This window comes from Manacus vitellinus, unplaced genomic scaffold (genome assembly GCF_001715985.3).
Source record: "Manacus vitellinus isolate BGI_N305 unplaced genomic scaffold, ASM171598v3 scaffold_58_pilon, whole genome shotgun sequence".
Classification (NCBI taxonomy): domain Eukaryota; kingdom Metazoa; phylum Chordata; class Aves; order Passeriformes; family Pipridae; genus Manacus; species Manacus vitellinus.
The window spans coordinates 62,535-84,340 of NW_021940671.1; the positions used below are offsets into that span (position 1 = coordinate 62,535).

A 21,806-nucleotide genomic window follows, 5' to 3' on the forward strand; every position below is an offset into this window, starting at 1 on the left:
ACAGTGTAAGCAATAACAGCACAGAAGCAGTACAGTCACTAATCACCACAAATGCAAAAGACATTACACATTATGGGAGTCATGAGAGGAAGACTCTTAACCTACTCAAAGTAGGAATCCTAAATCAATGTCCAAGAGAAAAGAGTGTAAGTTACAATATGTGTAAATACATGTAGAAGAGGGTGAGGTACAACATAAGAAAATATGTTCAATAGTCTGCATTTGAGAAGGAATGTCCCATGCCAAAAGCTTTGTGTTATTGCCTGCTTGTGGCTTCCCCCAATATCATCTGAGCAAGACAGATACCAGCAGCCAACATGGCATTTCTTCCCTCTGTCAGATGCACACCATGTTATTTCAACTTTGTATAACTTTACAGAAAAGGAAATTAATTCTTAGCATCAAAGGGACAGTCTTGTTTGTGCTCTAACAACAGATTATCTGCTGGAGAACCTAAACTGGGAACAAATCACCCCATGAACTCTCAGCACACATCAAGAGCAAAGTCAAGACCACGACGAGGCTGTGCAGTGATGGGAGAAGAGGTCAGGTGCTGCCACATGCTACATTTCAGCCATTAGCTGGAGAATCTGTGAATATGCTTTGCATGTGATGTATTTTCCAGTAAATATGACTGCTTGCATCCAATAAGCCCTCTATGATTTCTTCCTCCTCTTCTCTAACTGAAGTGTAAATGGCAAGTGATAACTAAGCTATTTACCAACTCAATAAATACAAACCCCTCCTAATTGTGAAATAAATGAAGTTAAAGCCTTCGAATTTTCTCTCAGAAAAACAGAGACATCAATCCAGCTGTGGAGGTTACAAAACAGTTCCAAAACAACCTTTTTTTCATCACAGGCACAGAAATAAGCATACTGACTAATGGAAATGCCAGACAAAAATGTGCATAATGAATTTTTTTCTCTACTCGCAAAGGAAAACCAGCTACTATTAAATACTGAGCTCACCAAGCCTGGTGTGCCACTGTGGAATCACTAAGTTTGCACCACATTTCAAAATCATGGAGCAGTTCAGTTCCTTTCAGTAATGATTAAGTTATGATGTGCTCCAGTTACCGTCACATGAAGACAGGATAGATCTTTCCTGTTATATGTCAAAGTCCTATAGTTCATTGTCCAAGCCCCACCTAAGATTCCCAGCAGATCATTTTGTCTCTACGTTTCTCAGTTTGTACTGAAAACTGAGCAAAGTCATGATTATGGTAATCCTGTTTAAAATTGTTGTCTCAGCTCTCTATCTCCCCAGCACAAGACAGTGCTGATGAAGTGAACAGGTTCCCTGCAAGGGAGACCAACTTGGTTATTTGGACATAACCATTGGTTGAAATATTTAATCCAACAATCCTAAACTTTGTACAACCGCTGAAATGGGTGTAATCAACTCAAAAGCCTCCGAAGTAAACTTTAACTTCAATGACATGGGACCAGTTCCCTGATCCTGCTGTTGTATAACATGAGCACTTGGCTGCTTTGGCAGGTACCTGCCAGGGAGCAACAGGCTCTCCCAGAGAGATGGCTGCCTTCTTCTCCAACCTGGTGAGTATCTGCTCACTTCTTCTCAGGGCTATGGCTTAGAAAAGACAAAGCTAACAAAATACAGAAGATTCAGATTCTTTAAGGATTTTAAGTCCCTTTGGTACAGAGACTGTCTTTCCTCTCTGTGTTTAAACATCACCAAGAACAATGGGGCCATGAAGATGGTCTTTTCTATGAAACAACATGAAATGAAATGAATGAATGAAATTAATGAAATGAAATAAAATAAAAATAAAAACAATTCTGGTAGTTCCACCATTGACAATGCTACTTTACTTTTGTCTTCTGAATTACTGAAAGAATACTAATTGTTCACCACCCTGATTTCTTCCCAAAATAATGAATATTTTAACCTTGCTGCGAAAGGCTGAGAAACCATGACATAAGGTTTAAAATAAATTACTTTCTTCATTTCATCAAGAGACAATCAATATAATCCACTGAGAGTTTCCACAGTCTTACACAGGGAAGAAGTGATGTGTATTGTTGCTCTGTTTCTCTTAAAAAAAAAAAAAAGGAAGAGTGAGAGGGTGAGTTCTTAATTTGTTTGAATGGTCTTGCCAATTAGCAAATCCATTGAATTTGAGAGAGGATTTTTAAGGAAATTTAGAGTCTTCTTTCTGGTCCACAGCTTCCTGGTTCTTGACATGTGATAATTCCAGAAATCCAGATGTGGCCCAATTAAATAACAATCTGTTGAAAGATGGACTTAAGGTCTAAGTAGTTACTGTTATGTTTTCTCCTTATTTACAGTTAAAATTATTTCATTCATCAAAAAGTGTATTTCAGTCCCTAATCCTTGAGCAAGGAAGTTCTAGACAGACAGTATCTCACTAACTTGGAAGATGCCAAGCCCTTCAATATGCAAGCACACCATTTCATGGTTAAATAAATAGAAAAAATAAAATATTGAGAAAGGAGAAATGAAATCCCAAATCAAATTCAGGAAGATTTTTATTTGAATGTAACTACAGGGGCTATTCCCATAATTATAACTATATTTATGTTATATTTATATTGTGTAATTATAGTCCATGCCTTCCTGAAAAAGCTGAATGTCAAAAGGGCATTTTCTTAATTATGTTTAAAGGTACAATGCAGTCAGAAACTAAAGCAGAGAGTATAATAAAATGTTGTTGATTTTTAATGCTGTACTTCTGAGACACAGCATTATGGTTTGGTGCACATCAGTTATTGTCGACTGCAGACAAGGAAACTGATTCTCTCTTCCCTGCATCCAGGGCTGACACCTTTATTCAGCCAACCTGTCAGATATTGTGGGCACAGAGTGAGAGCTGCACTCTTGGGAACATCTCTTAAAACTCCTTTTTCTTCTTGCAAGCAGAGTGATGGATTATCACCCTTACAGTGGCAGGTAGTTTGCTATGGCACTGTGGATGATGAGAGTGTTTCAGGAGTAGATTAGAGGGATTTTGAAAAATGTTTATATTCAAGAGGATTTGAAGTAGACAAAGAGGAAGGACCAGTGTGGATTTGGCCCTGCACAGATCCAGACTAATGAGAAGCTGATGGAGCATTTTATGTTTGCTTTGCAGGTTCAGTTCCGGGGACTATATCAAATGATCTTAGTGCTGGGAATTGGTGGTAGCTTCCCATATGGATTCCACATTTCTGTCATCAACTATCCTTCTGTGGTAAGGAGACATCTCCCTGAGGCTGATAACACAAATAGAGTTCTCCCATAAATCTCAAATTTACTGACCATTCACAGTCTGTGCCTTTTCTTTGGCTAACAGTAACATCACATGTGCAGAGAACCTTTTCTCCTTTAAAGAACAGGACAGCATTTTCTGTTTTAAATAAGTTTTTACCACATAGTATACAAGTCCCCATAGAAGGATAACAAATGTGCTCTTAGCATACTTGCCAGGAAGCTTCCTGAGTGATATAAACTTGTAGATTTTGCAGTGCGATCTCAGTGAACTTGTTTTACTAAGAAAGACTCAAAAGAAATCTAATATTAGAACCACAGGCTCGGTCTGAAATACAACATCCAAATAATATGAAGGGATCTTATACCCCTTATCCGGTCAAATCTCATTCTGTTTTTCAGCACATCAGGAAGTTTATTAACGAAACGTGGATAGAGCGACACGGCTCCCCCCTCCATCCCGAGACAATCATGCTGCTCTGGTCCTTCATCGTGTCTGTTTATGGGATAGGAGGGCTCCTGGGGTCCCTCTTCTGTACCTACGTGACTACAAAATACAGGAAGTAAGTGCTTCTTGTAGCAGCTCCACAGTCAGAAAGTGCAGGGAAATACCAAGGTGAACAAATGAAGCTCTTTTTGGTTGAAGCAGTCTGGTCAGACACAACGGGTTGGGTTTCCCAGCACATCCACCTCTTCCAAGTAGCAAACAGCCTTCTGCCTTGTTTATCTGCCCTCCCCAGGGAATTGTACTCTGTAAAGGCTGCAGTCGTCATCACACAACCAGATCAGTGCCTCTGGGAGTAGTGGCATAGGGTCACATTCTCTTCAATGTCCCCTATGGCTCTCATAAAGGTCTCCCAAGCTTTACAAACCCCAGTGAAAGAGCTGTGTGTCTTGTGTTGTAACACATTATATGCAGTTACTCAAACACCTGGAAGATATCCTTAAGTGACAAAGAAGAACTAGATTTCCGTTTAAATACACTCATTTTGGGGTACAGACATTATATTAAATATTCAGATCCAGCCTGATGAAAATATGAACAAAAGAGAAAAAATAAATTGCCTGTAAGTACACTGTAAAGATACAACCAGCACCAAAACAAATGTCCAAGAGACATCTCTGTTCTTGGGAATCCATTTTACTGAAAGTCAGTTCCCAAGCTATCTTTCCCACTAGATGGAGGAAGGATCCCTCACCAGTGTGGTCTGTTCTCAGTGCCTTGTGTGTAACACCACTGATTTCGTTTGCAGAGCAATTGGCAAATATATCTACTTGGTGTGACCACTTAAAGATCTGCTCCACAACACACTGATCCAGAGGCCCCTCATATGGGTCTCATCAAACCATCTTAGCCTGCCTGCAATTGTGTTCTTTCCTATCAGGTAAGTGCCCCCAAGAGATTTCTTGTGGGACACTGCCTCATCCCACACACACAGGGTCTCCCAAGACTGGAAACAAGATCATGCACTTCTCCCATGGGTCATTTAACCCATGATAACCTAATTGCTGAATCCCAGATTAAACACAAGGGTCTCTGTGAATCCTTAATGTGTGCAAGGGGACTCTTGTCTAACAAGCATCAAAGCAAAACATCTGAGTGCAAAAGACTTTGAAACTTTGATTTGAGCCTGAAGCATCAGGGCTGTGAACACAGCAGGCCACAACTCATACAGAGGCACTTTTGAAATGATATACGCCTCTAAAAACTCTTTCTGTCATCTCAGATCACACCCATTTAGCCAAGAGTATCTTTAATATGAGCCATTCTAGAATGGGACCTGTGGATTCAGACTGTTTTTGGGAGACAACCTGGCATTTTAAGAGGAGTTATAGCCATTTAAAAATCTTGGTGATAAAATGGGCCAGTTGTTCGATCTCTTCCCCATTTGTACTGTGGAAATGCTGACAGAGCGTTCCAACTCTTTAAATTCTGAGCTCAAAAATATCAATTAATTCAAATCTAAAGGATCCTAAAATTTCAAAGAATCATTTTGACTATCCAAAGTCAAAATTATTTCATCTGTTCCTCAAAATAGCAGGAATGGCTCTACCACGCTTCCTGTCAGAGTAGTTCAAAAGAGTACAAAAGGTTCACATTTCACACTAAATTCTCAAGGCCTTTTGAGATTTTTTGTTTGGGTTTTGTTTTGGTTTTGTTTTTTTTTTTTTCAGAAAAAAGTGCCAAATATTCACCAACCTGATCATGCTGGCAGCTGCACTTTTCATGGCCTTCAGTAAAACAGCCAAATCCTTTGAGATGATTCTGGTCGGGCGCCTTCTCTACGGCATTGGCTCAGGTATGTGCTTGTGCCAGTGGGGACTGCAAGAGTCCCTGCTGTTCTGGGATTGTCTCTGCAGCCATTCTTGGAGAATGATTTTTAAAGCAATTATACTAGGCACTTAATAAAAGTGAAAGACATCACCCCTTTTGCAAGAGATTGTAATCTAAATATCAGAGTGAATGGAAACTGTAAGAGAGGAAGGAGTCAGAAAGTTAAGCTTTTCTAAATATTTTAACAGTCATTTATCCTCCTGTGTGTTCAAGGTTTTTCTATGAATATACATCCTCAGTATGTAGGAGAGATTTCACCCAAGAAGCTGCGTGGATTTGCCAACTCCACCGTTTCTGTTTTTCTGACCCTGGGAAAACTCACAGGACAGGTCTTTGGACTACGGTAAATTCTCTGATCTTTTGATCAGGTTACACTAAAAGTGCAAATCTTTCTACAACCTTACCCTTCCACCTAGTCAGTGACTGAGAAACACTCCTATCCTCCCTAGGAGGACCATCACATCCACATCCACCTTAGTTTTAAGGCAGACATTTAATTTTGAATATAGAAGGCAGAAAATTAATTACTCATAATATGATTTCTTCTTATTTCCACACCTTTTCTACTGGGGGACTTCCCCTTCAAAATTTACTGTACTTAAATAAAAAGTCTTAGTTTTGGTCCTGTGACTAAACAGTGGTCAAATGAGTCTCATCATCTCTCTAGATATTATACTGAGTCCCAATGATATTTAGAAAGTTTTTCAAAATATCGAATAATTCCTTTAAAATAAAATTGTCAGGAATAAAAATAGCAAAATTTGTGAAATTTGCCAAATTATGAGTTCAGGGTTTTGCTCCACTGCACTCTTGAATGGGATCTGAGCAACCTTCATCACTCAGAAAAACTTCCTGAACATTCATTCCATTATTTCAGCATTTTTGTTTCACATACACTTTCCAGGGAGATTTTAGGAAGCGAAGCTTTGTGGCCATGGTTGTTAGCATCTAGTGGACTTTCAGCATTGGTTCAACTGGTTACCCTCCCATTTTTCCCCGATTCACCATCCTACCTCCTGATACAGAAGGGTAATGAGGAAGCCTGCAGGAAAGGTAGAGTGTCTGCTTTCCTCACTTACTTCACTTCCTTTGCTGTGTTAGGGTGACAGCCCGTGCAGAAGACAAGCAGGGCGGAGCTGTACAGCACAGTGCAGTGCCACGGAGCAGAGGCACTTTCAAACACAACAGATGAGGTCCCTATGACAATGTCTGTATTAACCTGAGCCTCACTCAGTCTCATTAAGGCAAGAAACACAGTCATGTATCAGCATGTCTAGCATTTCCCACTTTGGTGGGCACTGCTTTGCTTCTGTAAAGGAAATGGTTTAGGCAGCTCTTTTTTCAAATTCAATAAACTGTACTTAAGTGTTGACTTTTTTTACAATTAGATCAACTCCACGTTAGAAAGCTACACTATACTGACAACCAGTGAGTCAAAACTCTTCTGAGTGCCCACTGCCCCAGCCCCAACCACACAGCAGAAGCAGTGCCACCATCTCACACACGGACAGGCAGACTAAAGGGTTTAATGTAACCACTGCTGATGGAGCTGCAGAGGCAGAACAATCCACCTCCCTCTTTCTCTCCAACAGCCATCAGGAAGCTCTGGGGGGAAGGAGAGCACCAAGCAGAAATCGATGACATTATGAAGGAGAAGGGTGCAATGGGGAGCACGAAAACCCTGCGTGTCCTCGAGGTGATCCAAGAGCGATCTCTGCGCTGGCAGCTTTACTTCATGATGACTGTTATGACCACCCTGCAGCTCTGTGGAATCAATGCAGTTGAGTGCCCTCTTTATCCCCAGCACAAGGGACAGCACTAGGCAGCATAACAAACCCCTCTAAGTCAGTGTTATTATACCAGCTTAGAACTGCACCTCAATGCAATGCTTTTTTCACAGGTGCATTTCCTCTCTGCATTTTTCAGATATACTTCTACTCTTTTGAAGTGTTCCACACAGCCAAGTTTGAAGAATACCTTATCCCATATGCATCCCTGGGAATTGGGTTGTGTGAATGCTTATCCTCTATACTGTGTGTAAGTCTTTTCAGACTTGAGTTTGAAGGAAAAATTTAATGTGGTCAACAATTGTACTTTTCCTTTCCTATGACTGGGCTCGGGGGAGATTTGCATAACCTAAGACACATCTTCCTGCTTCTGCAAAACCACATGCAGGATAAAAGGCAGTTCTTGTTCCAGATTACTTTCATGAGTGTATGTCTTTAGACTAAATTTTATTCTGTAAAATAATTTTCTGATGTTCTGGATTAGGTGTGGGTATGCATGTGTGCACAATTCGACATATGCCAGCAGGCAAGAAAGGGAACTGTCTAAAACCAGCCTAAGGTTGACTAATAAACACAGCTTTGTTAATCACAAATTAGTTTGAAAAAGTTAATCTAATTCACTAGGAATTAAGAGACTTAAATGACATTGATTTATGGATATTACTCATGTAAGTCTTCTGCAAAGAATACATGGAGAGGGGAGGAATTATTTAGTTTGAGAGCTGAGATTTATGACTCATGTTTTCTGCTTTTCAGAGCACCCTCATAGACCGGTTTGGGAGGAAGGTGCTGCTTTGGAGAGGATACACACTGATGTGTTCTGTGCTAGCACTGCTTACCATGACCCTGTCCCTGCAGGTAAGGAGGCAGCAGCCTTCTGGCCCCTTACTCAGCACCAGCCCACCTTTCCAGTCTTACCTCACAGGAGATGTACAAAAACCTGAGCCAGTGGCAGAAAATACGGAGCTCTGCCATTCTGTCACGTGTCTAACTGTTTGATATCACCCATTTCTCACCCTCAGCATCGTTTTTTCTGGATGCATTACTTCAGCATTATCTTGATCTTCCTATTCGTTGTCTTCTATGGAAGTGGACCATGTGAGTACAGCAATGGCTGTGTTGGGAGGAAATTTTGTACCAGCAACACAATTGGCAAAGGAAGAACAGAATAGTGCCATGGTGAAAAAGTTCTGGAAATCAAGGAAGGAAGGACAGACATGTACAAGTGGGAAACAGGGAAAGGATATAGACACCTTGGATTTTATTGCTGATCACAAGATCTAAATAATTTAAAACGCAGTATCATCTCCAGAGGGTTTGAGAATGAAATTTCAGAGTGATTTTTAAAATACTCAGCTAAAAACAGGAATCTAAGCATTGCAATGTATGTCACAGTACTCATCTTGCCTACATGTTATAGTAATAATTTTCATTAACCTAGCAAGCTAAGCTTATGCCTACCAAAATGCTTCAGGTGGAACTGAGTCCAGGAGCCAAAAGGGGAGCTGGTTTTATAAATCATTGCACCACTAATGGCTACCAGTGCAATGTGGAACTGCACAGAGCCACTGGTACCAGAAAAACAATTCCAGTACACATAAGAGAAACCTAAATTAACTGCTGCAGTCCCTTTCTGGAATCAAGGTCTTTCACCCTCATAGCAGTGGCCACCTACCAACAGGCCACCTATTCCACCTGTCTGTGATCTGCCACTGCCATTGGGAGGAACTTCAGCAGGAGCAAGGAAACGAACATGCCTGGTTTGTGTTTGGCTTTTCTTTTTCAGCTGGAGCCTCTGTAGCTGTCATGGTTGAAATCTTCAGCCAGTCATACAGACCATCAGCCTTTCTGATTGTTGGCTGTATCAACTGGATGGGACTGTTCGTACTTGGGATGATTTTTCCACTGCTTGTTGTAAGTGACTCTAAGTGGATCCCTCCTTCCAGGAGAATCCATTTCTGAATGCTGACAGGGAGCAAAATAACAGCAATAAATTGCAATGACATGCAAAGCTTAGAGCTCTGTCCAAATACCAAACCTGTTCAGGAACTCTCCAAGCCTGTCAGAGGAGCAGCAACAGGACTCAGGTAAAACATGGCCAGTGGAAACTCCTGGTTTGATACCTGTCCTGGATTGTGTACTGAGCACACTTTTGAATTTTAATTTCAAAGACATGGGCTTGCACTAAAAGGCAGGGAAACAGAAATGAGATTCTTGTTTTCCTTACAGTGTCTCATTTCTGCTTGCAGGATAACCTTGGACCCTTCTGCTTCCTCATCTTTCTGGCAATTCTTGCTTTATCAGCAATTTTCATTTACCGATATCTTCCTGAGACCAAGGGAAAGTCAATAATGGAAATAAAAGCAGAGTTCAACAAACTAAACTTTGGGAAAAAAGAAACCTCCTTCACTGAAAATAACTTTCCTAAGGAACAGTTGGCTTGCACGAAGCTCTGAGTGTTCAGAGGAGAAATTTGCATCTCTTAGAAAAGACAGGAAACAATGTTGCAATAGAACTAAAAAGGAAACATTAAAACCAGACTGCAAGATCTTCTGTCTCATTTATTTTTTTTCTTTTCCCTTTTCCTTTTCTTTTCCTTTTTTTTTTTTATAGCTATGAAACTCATCATGCCAGAGTTCTATTTCTGGATGATATCTAAATGTTTTCGCTGGAAATTTCCCCACTCAGTTTCAAGACATAAAGGTTTTTTTCACATTAAAAACCCTTTTATGGTAGTACATCTTAAGAATATTTAAAACATTCTGTTAACAGCCCACAGGGCCCAAAGAAGAGCATACACACAGGCTCTGCTCACAGTCCTGGACCCACAGCCCTGGGCCTCAGTTGGTGTCCCCTGTTCCCAGGGTCCTGCCCAGTGCCACAGATACCTGAGCAGTCTGTTATTGGCCTTTCCTAAAGGAGACCTCACTAGCAGGAAGTACCTCATAACCAGGAACCTGTTGGAAAACAGCTCAGAGAAGAGTATCAGAAATGTGAAAGACTAAGTAAAATAATTTAAGAGGACAAACCGAGAGAAAGAAGGATTAAGAAGACTAAATGTCATGAGGATGGGGAAACACAGAAGTCTGAAGTACTTGGCTAGCAGGCAGACAGAGGAAAAGCTAGATATGGCATTTAGGGTGACCTGAGCAGACATGGACTAAAAACTTAGCACAGCAAATGAGGGAAAAAGGTTCCAGCATGACAACAGAAACAAATATTGAAAGTGAAATTGTACTGTGCAACAAACCTTCTGGAGATGTAATGGAAAGCTCAGTGGAGAACATCCCAGTAACTCTAGGCAGGGAGAAGGACCTACCAAACTGACATATTATTGTATGCAAAAGAAGAAAAACGGCTGCTATAAAGTAAAGTAAAGGACACTCCCGAGAGCATCTCCGGTGTCTAAGGAACAGATTTCCAACCTGGTACATCAGCTTCTGGGAATTACATCAGATGTTTTCAGAGAAGAAAGAGTTTGTTTTGGAAGTGTTTTTCTTGTTATGTAAGCAAGCTGCAAGTAAGGAGTGATTATTGTACCCAGCAGTAAAAATAGGCTGTGAATTTCATTGGAAATAGCCTAAGTTTTTCCAAGTGACCACTAACAAGTATATTTGTGACAAGATTTGTGACTAAAAGCTTTGGGTCATGCCACCTGCTTTCCTCTAACCACTGAAGAAAAAAATAATCAGTATTAAAAACTGCAGTTCTTCTCCTTACAGATTCAGGTGTCACTTGAGTTTGTTTTTAATGCACTGACTTAGGAAACGTGCTCTGAAAAGGCCCTTCGTAGAAACAGATTTTACTTCTGGTGTTTTTTGAGGGCCTTCATTATTTTCAGAATGCTTTGCATATAGGAGACACAATCCACTGACATGGGCTGTAGGTGAACATTGACACATAGTAATTCATCTCCCAACTTTTTATTTACTGACTTTTTTACAGCGAGGGAGCTACAGTGAAGGAACTGACTTAAAACCAACATACACCACACAACCATAGAATCACAGAATGGCTTGGGCTGGAAGGGACCTTAAAGATCATCCAGTTCCAACCCCTCAGCCACGGGCAGGGATGTCACCCACTAGATTGAGTTGCTCAGGGCCCAGGCCTGACCTTGAACAAAATCAGCTTAAGCATGTTCTTACAGAGGCTTTCACCATTCAAAAAGTATTGGCTTAAATTACATCATTAGAGTACAAACATTTAGTCCGAGCTACACAAAGTTCTTCCTCTTTTCCAAAGCCTGGAGAACCAAGTTAGTAGAAAAGGCCTTACCTCAGAAACTACTGGGCATAAAGACACTCATCACCTTTAACATGGAGAGATTAACAAACCATTTATTTTACTCCCATCAGCATTTTCAACCTGCTCTCCTCACACATCTCACTGCAAACACCCCCTGCCCAGTGCCATATGATCCCTCTAAATCGCTTCTCTCATGTAAGGCTCAACTAGGCAGCAATAAGAACTGATCCCAGCTCTGCCACATACTCCACTCTGGATAAAAGCCTCTCATGTCAGAATGCCTGTGGATTTCCTATCTCTCAAGAGTTATGACTGCTATGGGACTATTTGCACAACAAAGGAACAAGTTGAAAACAAGCCTTCTCCAGGCGTGTAGAAACCAGTGCTCACCACAGTGGAAAATCAAGATCCTGATTTTAAGGCATCTTTGTCATGACTCAGTTATGGTTCAGGAAAGGTCTGCACAACATGTGCTACTGGGGTTTTTCTGTTATGGTCTATTCCACAGAAGGAGTTCCAGACCTCACAACTGAGTCATCCATCTCTCTTTTTTTTTTTTTTTAATAATAATAAGACTTGCATAAAGAGGTACATTATAACTCTGTCACACTCGTTTTTTCACTGGTTTCACAGTCAGGCTGTATCCAAATATGAAGTGTCATCTTGGATGCTTTGGTTTCCAGAGTGCAAAAGCCAGGTTCCCTGCCAGGACAGTCCATTGGCAGTCTGTGTGAGCAGCCTGCAGATGGCACATGCAGCCTTGTCACCCCTCCCGGTGCACCTGTGGAAAGCATCACTGACTATTTAAAGGCTCCCGAGGTGCTCACCAGCACAGTGGGGGGAGCCAGCTTGCAGGTGAGTTAGAAACAAAGCTGTGAAAGAAAACCTGCTTGTGATCCAAAGATGCCTAAATTCATTGTTAACACAAATATAAGCAAGGATAAGATTCCAGAATTTTTCACAGGGGAGCTGACCCAACAGTTATCAAAAGCATTGGACAAACCAGCACAGGTAAGTCCAGATGCTCAAATGTTTTCTTTCTTTAGTCAGTTGTGCCTATGCAAAGAGCCACTTCTCAGTGATAGCCTTGATAAACTAAGATGCCTAATGACTCACCAGTATTTGCAGTCCTCTCTCTGTGAAAATATCAAATACTTGTTTGCTGTAACTTGAGATCTCAAAGCACTGAAGTATCTAAACAAGCCTTGTGTTGGATAATATTCACTGTAGGTCTCTGTGTAGGTGAAGACACGGGATGTGTGTGGGTGTGTGTGCACAGGTATCTCTGTGAATACCTCTCAAGAACCTGGTTGACTGAAAGCAAAAGTCACCCTCAGCTTCCTCACTGAGACCTGCTGAATATGTGCTTGTTATCTGCCACCAAATTGCCTGTAGCCTGGTGGTTACAGTTGAACTAAAACATGAGTCATTCAGCTTGCTTGGACATCTAGCAAAAAACTAGTATTCTTATGTAAAACTGATGTGTCCTCTCAATCTTAAAAAAAAGCCAATGTTTTTTATCAGTCTAGCAAACAAGTACTTGCTGATGGGGGCATGGGGGTGTGTCAGCTGGTGGCTCTTGCATAACAGCTCCTGAATATAAAGCTAGAGGCCAGGGCTGGGATGCAGCTGGAACAGGTTTGTGCAGCTGTGTGGAAAGGATATGTAACGGGACTTAGAAATATACAGGGAATAACAAAGAGATTTTTCTGAAGAGGACATACAAGCTTTTCGTGACAAAGGAGGCAATAGGAAAGGGAGAGCCTCTTAGTTATAACACAGAAAGAAGGAAAGGATTAGGCTGGGCTGGAATGCAGAGCTTTCCTCTCACAGGAAACTGTACCACTTGAAAAACATACTGATTTTTAATCAAATAGGTTTTTTTCCTACTGGATGAACTGTTTCAAATATTTTCAAACTGCTCTAAGAAGAAAATAATGCCCATTAATGCTTTAGCTTGATTTTATTATTTTTTTAAATAATAATAACCTGCTTCTAGGGTAGATGTTAAAGACATACATGTACCTACATTTGGCATGAAGTTGAGACTGCACAGTGTCCAGACAGGGGAGAACAAGGCCAAGCAAGTGGTACCTCAGCATGATCTCCTTGGCTTATCCTGGACTGCTGTGGTCTGATGCACCTTGCACCCAAACAAGCTGTAAATGATGGCCAAGACTAATTACCCAGACAACTCCTGGTACTCAGGCTGGCTTGTTTTACCAAGAGGGTTAATTGCTGCTGAGTTCCAACGATGCGCTGCTAATAAACGTGGGTAAGAACAGGACAGAAGTTAGATGGATGCCAAAGGAATTGATCCCCAGATTCCCCAGTGTGTGGATCTGACACTGTGTATTAGCAGCAGGGAAAATCGCAGGCTGGTCATTAATATTAACATAGATACTTTCTTCTATTTTTCCTGATATCAAGAACAAAAGTAGGATTAGGCTGTATTTTGTTTAATGAGGGGGATGTTGATTTAGACCTCTGCTGTGTCAGTTCACATTTACCTCAGCAGGGAAGACTGTAGCAGGAGCCAGTGAGGTGCAAAATCTCTCTGGAACGCAGTGCGGCAGCAATGCAATTGCACCCCCCACCCCTGACCTTCCCCCAGGGCAGGGAGGGCCTGGTGGCTTGGAAGAGGTTCTGGAGATATTGCAGGTCACTGAGCTCCTGGAACACCTGGACTAGGAACCAAGACTCCCAAGCCTAAATAGTATGGTGTCTTTGTAGCTTGACACAGCAGTGACTGTCTTGGAGTAGAATGCAAATCTAGACAGTAAGACATAAAAAGCATGCACCTATTTTCACTGCAGTTCAGGTACATAAATACCTTCCTGGATTTTCGAAACTTTTCTTAATATGGCAAAGGAAAATAATATTCCTTTTCTTCTTCCAACAGTATCTAGCAATACAGATCTCTCCTGATCAGATGATGTCCTTCAGTGGCTCCACAGACCCTTGTGCTATATGCTTTCTCTACAGCATTGGCAAGATAGGGGAGCAGGAGAACAAGGTCTACTCCAAATTGCTTTGTGATCTGCTGAACAAAGAGCTGAAAATACCATCTGAGAGGTGAGTCCACACAGCAACTTGTCTGACATGACTTTCCATAGATTGTGAAAACTATTCATCCCAGACTTTTCCTCTGGTGTTCTTTGTTAATGTGCTAATTGAAGAGATTAAATGCCGAGTCAACTGGAACAACTCTCCAACTGAAAAGAAGAAAGGAGCAATTGCATGAGCCACAATGCTGATGTCCAGAAACTGTAAAATTTCTTAGTTAAAATTATGTGGGTTCAGGCACTGCATATACCCACAGATCTCATGTGCAAAAGCCCAGGTACAGACACAATAACTTTGTTATTATAATGATAACTTGAGTGACATGTACCAGCATTTCCCTACTACCTGTGGGGTACATGTGGAAGTCAACTGCAAGAGCTTCCACTTGCATAAAAGCCTTTCTAGTCCTTTTCCTGAAGGTGTGCCAGTCTGCTCCAGAAATAACTGCAAATAAAACACCGTATCCTGAGAGCTCCTTAAAACAAGAAGTAGAAAATCACTGAGAACTCCAGAATGCACAAAAGGCATTAAAAGGAGCAGGGAGAAGGGAGTGCAAGGCCTGAGAAGTGTAAAACCCTGTGGGATAGTCTGCAGCATGGCTGTGTGTCCTGTTGCAGGAGCACCCTGCAGCAGTCTGCTCTCAGCACCTAACGGTGTCTGTCTTCCCTTTCAGAATCTACATCAGCTTCTTCAACATCAGCCCTGGCAATGTAGGCTGGAACAACAACACCTTTGCTTGAGGTGTCCTTAAGTGGTAAAAGTTTATTCCTGACCCCTCAGCCTGATTTAAGTACTGCAGTTCATCATGTTACCGGTACCTGACAAATGCAAAAGGCAATGGCACCATAGTTGCTGCTACCCACTGCTGTTTAACATCTTGTCTGCTGCTTAAATAAAAATCCAGCAGAAACCTTATGACTGAGACCATCTTGTTACTCTGGAAAGACCTGTGACTGAGATGGAAAGTGCCTTCTCAAAATAGTTGTAACAGAAGCTTTTCTTTTAAAAGCAGTTTGATCATGGATGATGATGATGAACACTCCACTTGGATATGTCTTTGCTCTGTTCATGCTCAAGAGCCTGGCCAAATTTAAAGGAACTATCTTGTTCTGATCTCAAGACACATTTAAGTCAATAGATGTGGCTATAAATGTGGCATATGAACCTTCCTTCGAAAGGAGGAAAGAAATGATTGCCCCCTATTTAAAAAGGATGGATTGCAGTCTGGGTCCTCCTTAGCTCTAACACTACATGGGCACCTAGCTGATTAGCAGAAAAGCCTGTGCTGTGAGTCTCCCAGGGCTCAGCATAGGCAGAAGGAGTGAGTGGAAAAAACCACTGTTCCCTGTTCTGCCCTCCCCTTTTCATCCACTGAACAATCTGTAGTGACAGCAAAGATTAGAGCATGGCTCAGAATGAGGCAGAGGCACAGCAAGCCATTCCCAGAGGCTGAAGTGGTGAATTAATTATGAAAGGAATATAAATATTTATTATTCGAGCCCTTGGTCAGATAAGATCGTTTGCTTCCAAACTAAAATAAAAGATTGAGTAGAGATAAATTTCCTGAAAATCTACAGTTAGGTGTATTGTGACCTTTTTCTGGAAGAGCAAACCCTATCACACCCCTGTTCTGAGCTCTGTTGTGAACACCCCGTTTTGTTCCTATCACAGCTTTGCTTTGCAGACATGGGCTTTAAATACAAGCCTGCACCTCAACTTGCAAAAATGCTTTGCTGGGATAACAAATGAAAGCTGCTTTGGTGAATCAAAGTAGCACAGCCAGTAAAACAATGTGTCACTTGGCATCTAAATACAGCATATCTTATTAAATATTGTTCATGCCACTTTAAGCCATGTGGAGCTGCCCCTTGAGGAAGGAAGACATGACATGAGGTATGTATTCTTTGGGCAGAATGGCCCCTAAACGCAGCAGGACCTTCCACAGGGGGGCAGTTTCCTTCTCCAGAAATCAATCTGCCTTTTTCATAGAGCCACTCACTCAAAGAACGCTGCCTCTGCTGCTCTTGGAGCCACAGCACCAGCATTCTCCAATGTTCTCCTGGCTCCTCCTCCGTGGTCCAGATGCCCTGTGCTCAGGTTTTGGCTGTGGTGCAGTTGGGTGTGTCCAGTTGCAACCCATGGATGTCCCAGCCCTCTGCAGTCAGTCTCCAGGAAAGGCTTCAGCCTGCCCCACATATCTGCTGAGGCCTCTCTATGGTGGATGCTTTCAGAGTTCTACTTGGAGCATCCAAAACCCAGAATGTGTGTTCCTAAGGCACCTCATGGCACAAGTCCAAATGAGACCACCTTTGCTTGCTAGCAGTCCTTATATTCTCTAATAGGGAATGTAGAAGATGCCTTTGCCTCTGCCTCTGGCACATCATTAGAGTGCTCATTGGCATATTTCCATAAAACATTTTACTTTTCAATTTTTTGCTCTTAGACACATTTCTTCATTGTTCTTATTTTAATTACAAGCAGTTGTTTTTAAAAACAGGTGCTGTGCATCCAGAAATGATTTATGAATGTAGGAGTGTGGAGCAATCACTTGAGGAACGGGTGAGCACAAGTACACTGGTGTTTGGTAAACTGCTAGAAACGCATCTCTAGAAGCTATGAAAGTGTATGCACTGCTTCTTCCTTGGGCAGGGAGGCAAAGGAGAACAACACTGCAGATATCTCTCCATTGTGTAGCAGCATGGCCAGGGGCTGCCATTTGGCCTGGCAGGCCACAGAGCGAGCTCACCATGTGGTGACATTGCTCTCAAGTTTTTCTTCCTGCAGGGATAGAATTCCCACCCCACCTCCATGCAACAACTCTGGGAGGCAGGAGGATGGGAGGAATAAGTGCAATAAGTATGCAATGGTAAGGAGCTGAGGTGAGGATATCCAAGGAAGAAAACTTAATCAGTTCTTAATCGCTATTCTTAAGCACTGTTAATCACTACAAAAAGAAGTGCTCCCGTTCTCAACATTACAGTCTGTGTCACTCCTAAGTATTCCTATGTAACATCATCCCTTATTCCTCATTCAGGGCTATATGTGCTCATGGGTATGACATGTACATATGGTCAAGCTCTGTAGCAGCAGCAGTGGCTGGGACTTTGTTAAAAATCAGCAGGTGCTTGATCCCTGTGTGTAAAATGTCTGGGTGGAGAGGCTCTGGGCCTGATCCCCTTTAGCCTTCCTGTGAGTCATTTGGCTCAGCAGAGCAGCGCTGCTGCCGTCGGGGCAGGGAAGAGGCAGCGTGGGGAGCCGTGCCCTGGCAGCCTACGTGCATCGCATCACACAGCCCAGCATACGGCTCGGCTCTGCTGCCCCTCACCTCCGAATAGACACGCACCGCTTCGTTCCTAAGCAAACAAAAAAATCACCTTTACTTTTTTCCAGAAGAAAAAAGTATGTGAAAACGGGCATGCTGACGAGTAATAGATAATTTTTAATTTGACTGAAAAACGTTATAGAAAATAATTAATAATTAATATGCCACCAAGGCAAACGTTTCTGCTTACATCGAGTTAAAGGTATGCACACAGTTAAACCAAACACCGTACAAATGTGCCTTTATTTTGAGAAAATAAAGATACCCTCCGAAGCAAGGGCGAGTACCCTTTTTTGCAACTGCCAGGCTAGGGCCTATAACCCTCGCCGGCCCTAATCCTGCAGAAAGCAGTGGGCGTACTACAGCGGTGGTACCACATGTGTGCTGACACCAGGTTATGTGTGAGCTGCCAGCGCGGTCGGACTCCGTTCTAGGAAGCAGCCTGCAACAAACCCTCAAAAAACGTCCAGTGGCAGCAACAAATCGAACGAATAACTGCGGGGCGAGGGGAGAGCTGGGGCGAGAAGGCTGCTGCGGGAGTTTCCGCACGCCGCAGCGAGGGCGGCGGAGAGGGGAGGCGGGATGTGTGCGTGTCCCCCCGCCCCGCTCCCTCCCCTCCCCGCCGGGCGGGGCCGCTCGCGTCTCGCGTCCGGGCGCAGGCCGGCCGGCACTATGGAGGACTCGTCTGAGTTATGATCCAATGGGACATCGATATTAGCTATCCTCTGCGCAGATCACTGTATATTTGGCTCTAGTGGTGCGATGCGTCCCGTCGCTATGCTCCGCCGTCGGGCCGCCGCGCCACCATGGCCATGTTGCTATGACAGCCAGAGTGTTGCAGGAACGCCCGTGCCCGACAGCCTCGTTGGGTGACTCACCAGCAGCTGGCAAGGCACCCGGCAAGTCGCGCAGGTGAGCGGCGGGCGGCGGGGCGCCCGGGCCGGGAGCGGGGCACACGGCGGCGGCGGAGGGCGGCGGACCCGGGCGCGGGAGGCGCCGGCGGGGCGGCCGTCGGGGCAGCGCCGCTCTCTGGGCCTGGGCGGGCGGCCGGCGGGCCCGCCCCCCCACTGCGCGGGAAGGGGGGCCTGTCCCGTGCCCTCCCGCTGCGCGGGAAGGGGCTGTGCCCGTGTCCAATTGCGTAAATGCAGTGGCCTCCCGCGCCCGGCCCCTGGCCTGTGCGGAGGCGCAGCCGGCCTGCGAGAGGCTCGCGTTCACGTAGCCGGGGCTGTGGCTGCGCCTGTGCTGGCGGTCGGGATTATGACGTCGGGAGCTGCGCCGGCGGCACGGACCTGCTTGGGCGGGGGTGGGCAGGATACGGAGTAGCTCCCTGTGTGGCGTGCCTCCCTCCGGGCAGCTCCCGGTGGTCCTCATCAACGCGGCCCCCTCGGGCCGGACAGCGCCGGACCGATAAGGCCGTTCGCGCAGGCTCATCGGGTCAGGCCCGGTGGCTCAGCCGTGATTTGGGGATGTGACTCGGCCCGCGCAAGCATTTCGGCGCTTTATCCCCGTGGCGCGGTGCTGTGGCGGGCAGGAGTGCCCGGGTGCGGCGGCTTTTGCACACACGCCTGTTGCCTAAAAGCTGAGAGCCGGGACGAGGGTCCCCGCAGCCCCCACGGCTGCGACCTCCTGAGCTGCTGATGCCTCCCCTGGATCTGGGAAGGGTGCAGAGGGCAGCGCTGATGAGTAGCCTGACCCCAATACAACTGCACTGTTTAAAGTTGGTCCCTAAAGCAAGTTTGTGTCAAGGGAGGACAGGTCAGACACGCTGTAACTGTGTTTTCCTCCCGCAGTACATAGCTGTGCACATCATACCTGATCAGATGATGTCCTTCGGGGGCTCCACCGATCCCTGCGCGCTCTGCAGCCTCTACAGCATCGGCAAAATAGGAGGGCAGCAGAACAAGACTTACACCAAGATGCTGTGTGATCTCATCTCGAAGCACTTGCATGTATCTGCAGACAGGTAAGGCTGGGACGTGGGTTAACCTCGTATATCTGGCTTCCTGAAACTGATTTCAAAAGTTGGTTTAAAAATACAAAAAGCCAGACATAAGTCCGTGTGCTTGGGAAAACACGAAGTGACTGCTTGTGGCATTTTCATGTCCTATTAAGAGTTTGATGCTTATGTCTTCCCCTGGAGAGTTGTCTGTTCAATGGCTTCCTGCTCTCAGGACAGGGAAAAATACCACAGCACTGACAGGTTGCACAGTGTCTTTTGCTTCTGAGGTGTGATGTCTTGTCCTCTGGTGAAGAGAGGCTGAAAGCACATGGGAGGAGCAGTAACAGGCTGGAGCTGAAAGACAAAGTGGAGGCCAGCAGGCTGTGAGCAGCTCCCTTGCGGGCTGTGGAGCCTTGGGAGAGTGTCTGTGTGCGGCTGTGAAGAATGGGGAGAACCTGCTGCCATGGGGGCTGGAAGGGAGACATGCAGAGCCAGCCCTGAGGGCATGCCTGGCTCTCTGGGGCTGCCCGTCTCTGTGACACGCATGAGGGACTGCAGTGCTTGGAAACAAAAGGGTTTGATCTCTGGAAATTCTTGACAGGCTGCTAACCAAGAGCTGTCTGGGTGTCTGGGCGGCCCCTGACTGCAGAAGAGTTTATATTTTAAAAAAGAAAAGAAATACAGTTCCAGGGACTCAGAGGAATATTGACTGCTTGGAGGCTTCACCAGAGAAGTTAGACAGATTTCAGTAAAAATGAAGCTTGAAACTTCTTGAAGCAGAGGAGTGGGAAGCACTGTTCCGTGTTGTATTGTCCCATCTCACTCATGACTTATATAAGTGAGTTAATGTCATTGTTGTGTCCTCTTGTGCTTCTTCTGCAGGGTCTACATCAACTACTTTGACATGAATGCTGCCAACGTGGGCTGGAATGGCTCCACCTTTGCGTAGAGCTCCCCTGTCTGCCTGAAGAGGCTGCTCCTGGACCTCCCCTCACCCTGCCCCGTAGCAGAGACCACGGCACAAATGGCCCCGTGTTGCATTTTGTGCACTCTCACAGATTGATGGCTCCTTTCTAGTGTGTTTAAATATTGCTGCTTCAACATTCCTCTGTTTTCTCTGTGTAGAAAACAAATAAAGATTTAGAAGTAAGCTGTGTGTGGTGTAGGCTTTGGGAGGTTAGGGATGGAGTTGGGCAACTGCTAATGTGTCTGTGTCACTCTGATCCTAAAGCAAACAAAAGGAACGCTTTGGATTTGCCTGTTTTTTTCTCCAACGCAGTATTTCACGGTACAGTGGTAGTACCTGTGGCTGCTTCCCAACGGCACTGCAGGGTGATTTTTACCTTGCTGTGCCCCAGCGGCTGTAGGTGCCTTTGGGGCTCCTTGTCACTCTGAGGTTTGTTTTTGGCCTGTGTCTGCAGTTGCCACAGTGGCAGCAATCCTTTGGCCAGCCCTGCGCCTGCTCCTTCAGGGCAGCTTTCCCCTGGGAACGTGCCAGCTGTGTGGGGCCAAACAAGCAAGGAAGGAGTGCTTTTGCTCACTGAGGTGAAACAGTGTCATCCACATTGCTTACACTGCCTGCTCCAGGCAGCAGGAGAGGCCCTTGGTGCTGTGGGAGCTGTGCTGGAGCCTGCAGCGCTGTGGGAAGCTTTGGTGTTCTGTGCTAATGTGTCCTGCACTGTCTGCCAGCCTGTCCCACACGGATTTTGTGCTCTCTCCTACCCTGTCCTGCACAGATGCTGTGCTCTCCCAGCCCATCCCACAGGGATGCTGTGCTCTCCGAGTGTCCCGCACACATTCCGTGCTCTCTCCCAGCCCGTCCCACTCCGACGCTCCCTGGGCAGGACGTTCCCTCCCCTCAGGGTCCCCTCAGGGCGC

The 21,806-nt window shown here is 44.6% G+C and overlaps 3 protein-coding genes across 4 annotated transcripts; all 3 read left to right on the forward strand.

Annotated features, from left to right (window-relative positions):
* The first annotated feature begins 1,492 nt into the window (after window positions 1-1,492).
* LOC103762891 (solute carrier family 2, facilitated glucose transporter member 11) lies at window positions 1,493-9,901 on the forward strand. Of its 2 annotated transcripts, XM_018081932.3 has the most exons (12): window positions 1,493-1,559; window positions 3,116-3,214; window positions 3,634-3,794; window positions 5,407-5,531; window positions 5,780-5,909; window positions 6,471-6,619; window positions 7,159-7,346; window positions 7,493-7,603; window positions 8,110-8,211; window positions 8,376-8,451; window positions 9,140-9,267; window positions 9,603-9,901. In XM_018081932.3, exons 1-12 carry the CDS (start codon window positions 1,536-1,538, stop codon window positions 9,807-9,809), a joined length of 1,500 nt encoding a protein of 499 aa, XP_017937421.1. In that variant the 5' UTR covers window positions 1,493-1,535; the 3' UTR covers window positions 9,810-9,901. The 2 variants fall into 2 exon arrangements, with proteins under 2 accessions (XP_017937421.1, XP_017937420.1); XM_018081931.3 differs by lacking the exon at window positions 1,493-1,559 and having other exon boundaries at window positions 3,089-3,214.
* Window positions 9,902-12,504: 2,603 nt separating this feature from the next.
* LOC103762890 (macrophage migration inhibitory factor-like) lies at window positions 12,505-15,407 on the forward strand. Its single transcript, XM_008929583.2, has 3 exons — window positions 12,505-12,612; window positions 14,504-14,676; window positions 15,341-15,407. Exons 1-3 carry the CDS (start codon window positions 12,505-12,507, stop codon window positions 15,405-15,407), a joined length of 348 nt encoding a protein of 115 aa, XP_008927831.2.
* A 4,246-nt stretch (window positions 15,408-19,653) lies between these two features.
* LOC103762903 (macrophage migration inhibitory factor-like) lies at window positions 19,654-21,078 on the forward strand. The gene is made up of 2 exons (XM_018081891.2): window positions 19,654-19,952; window positions 20,811-21,078. Exons 1-2 carry the CDS (start codon window positions 19,669-19,671, stop codon window positions 20,875-20,877), a joined length of 351 nt encoding a protein of 116 aa, XP_017937380.2. The 5' UTR covers window positions 19,654-19,668; the 3' UTR covers window positions 20,878-21,078.
* Window positions 21,079-21,806: the final 728 nt, after the last annotated feature.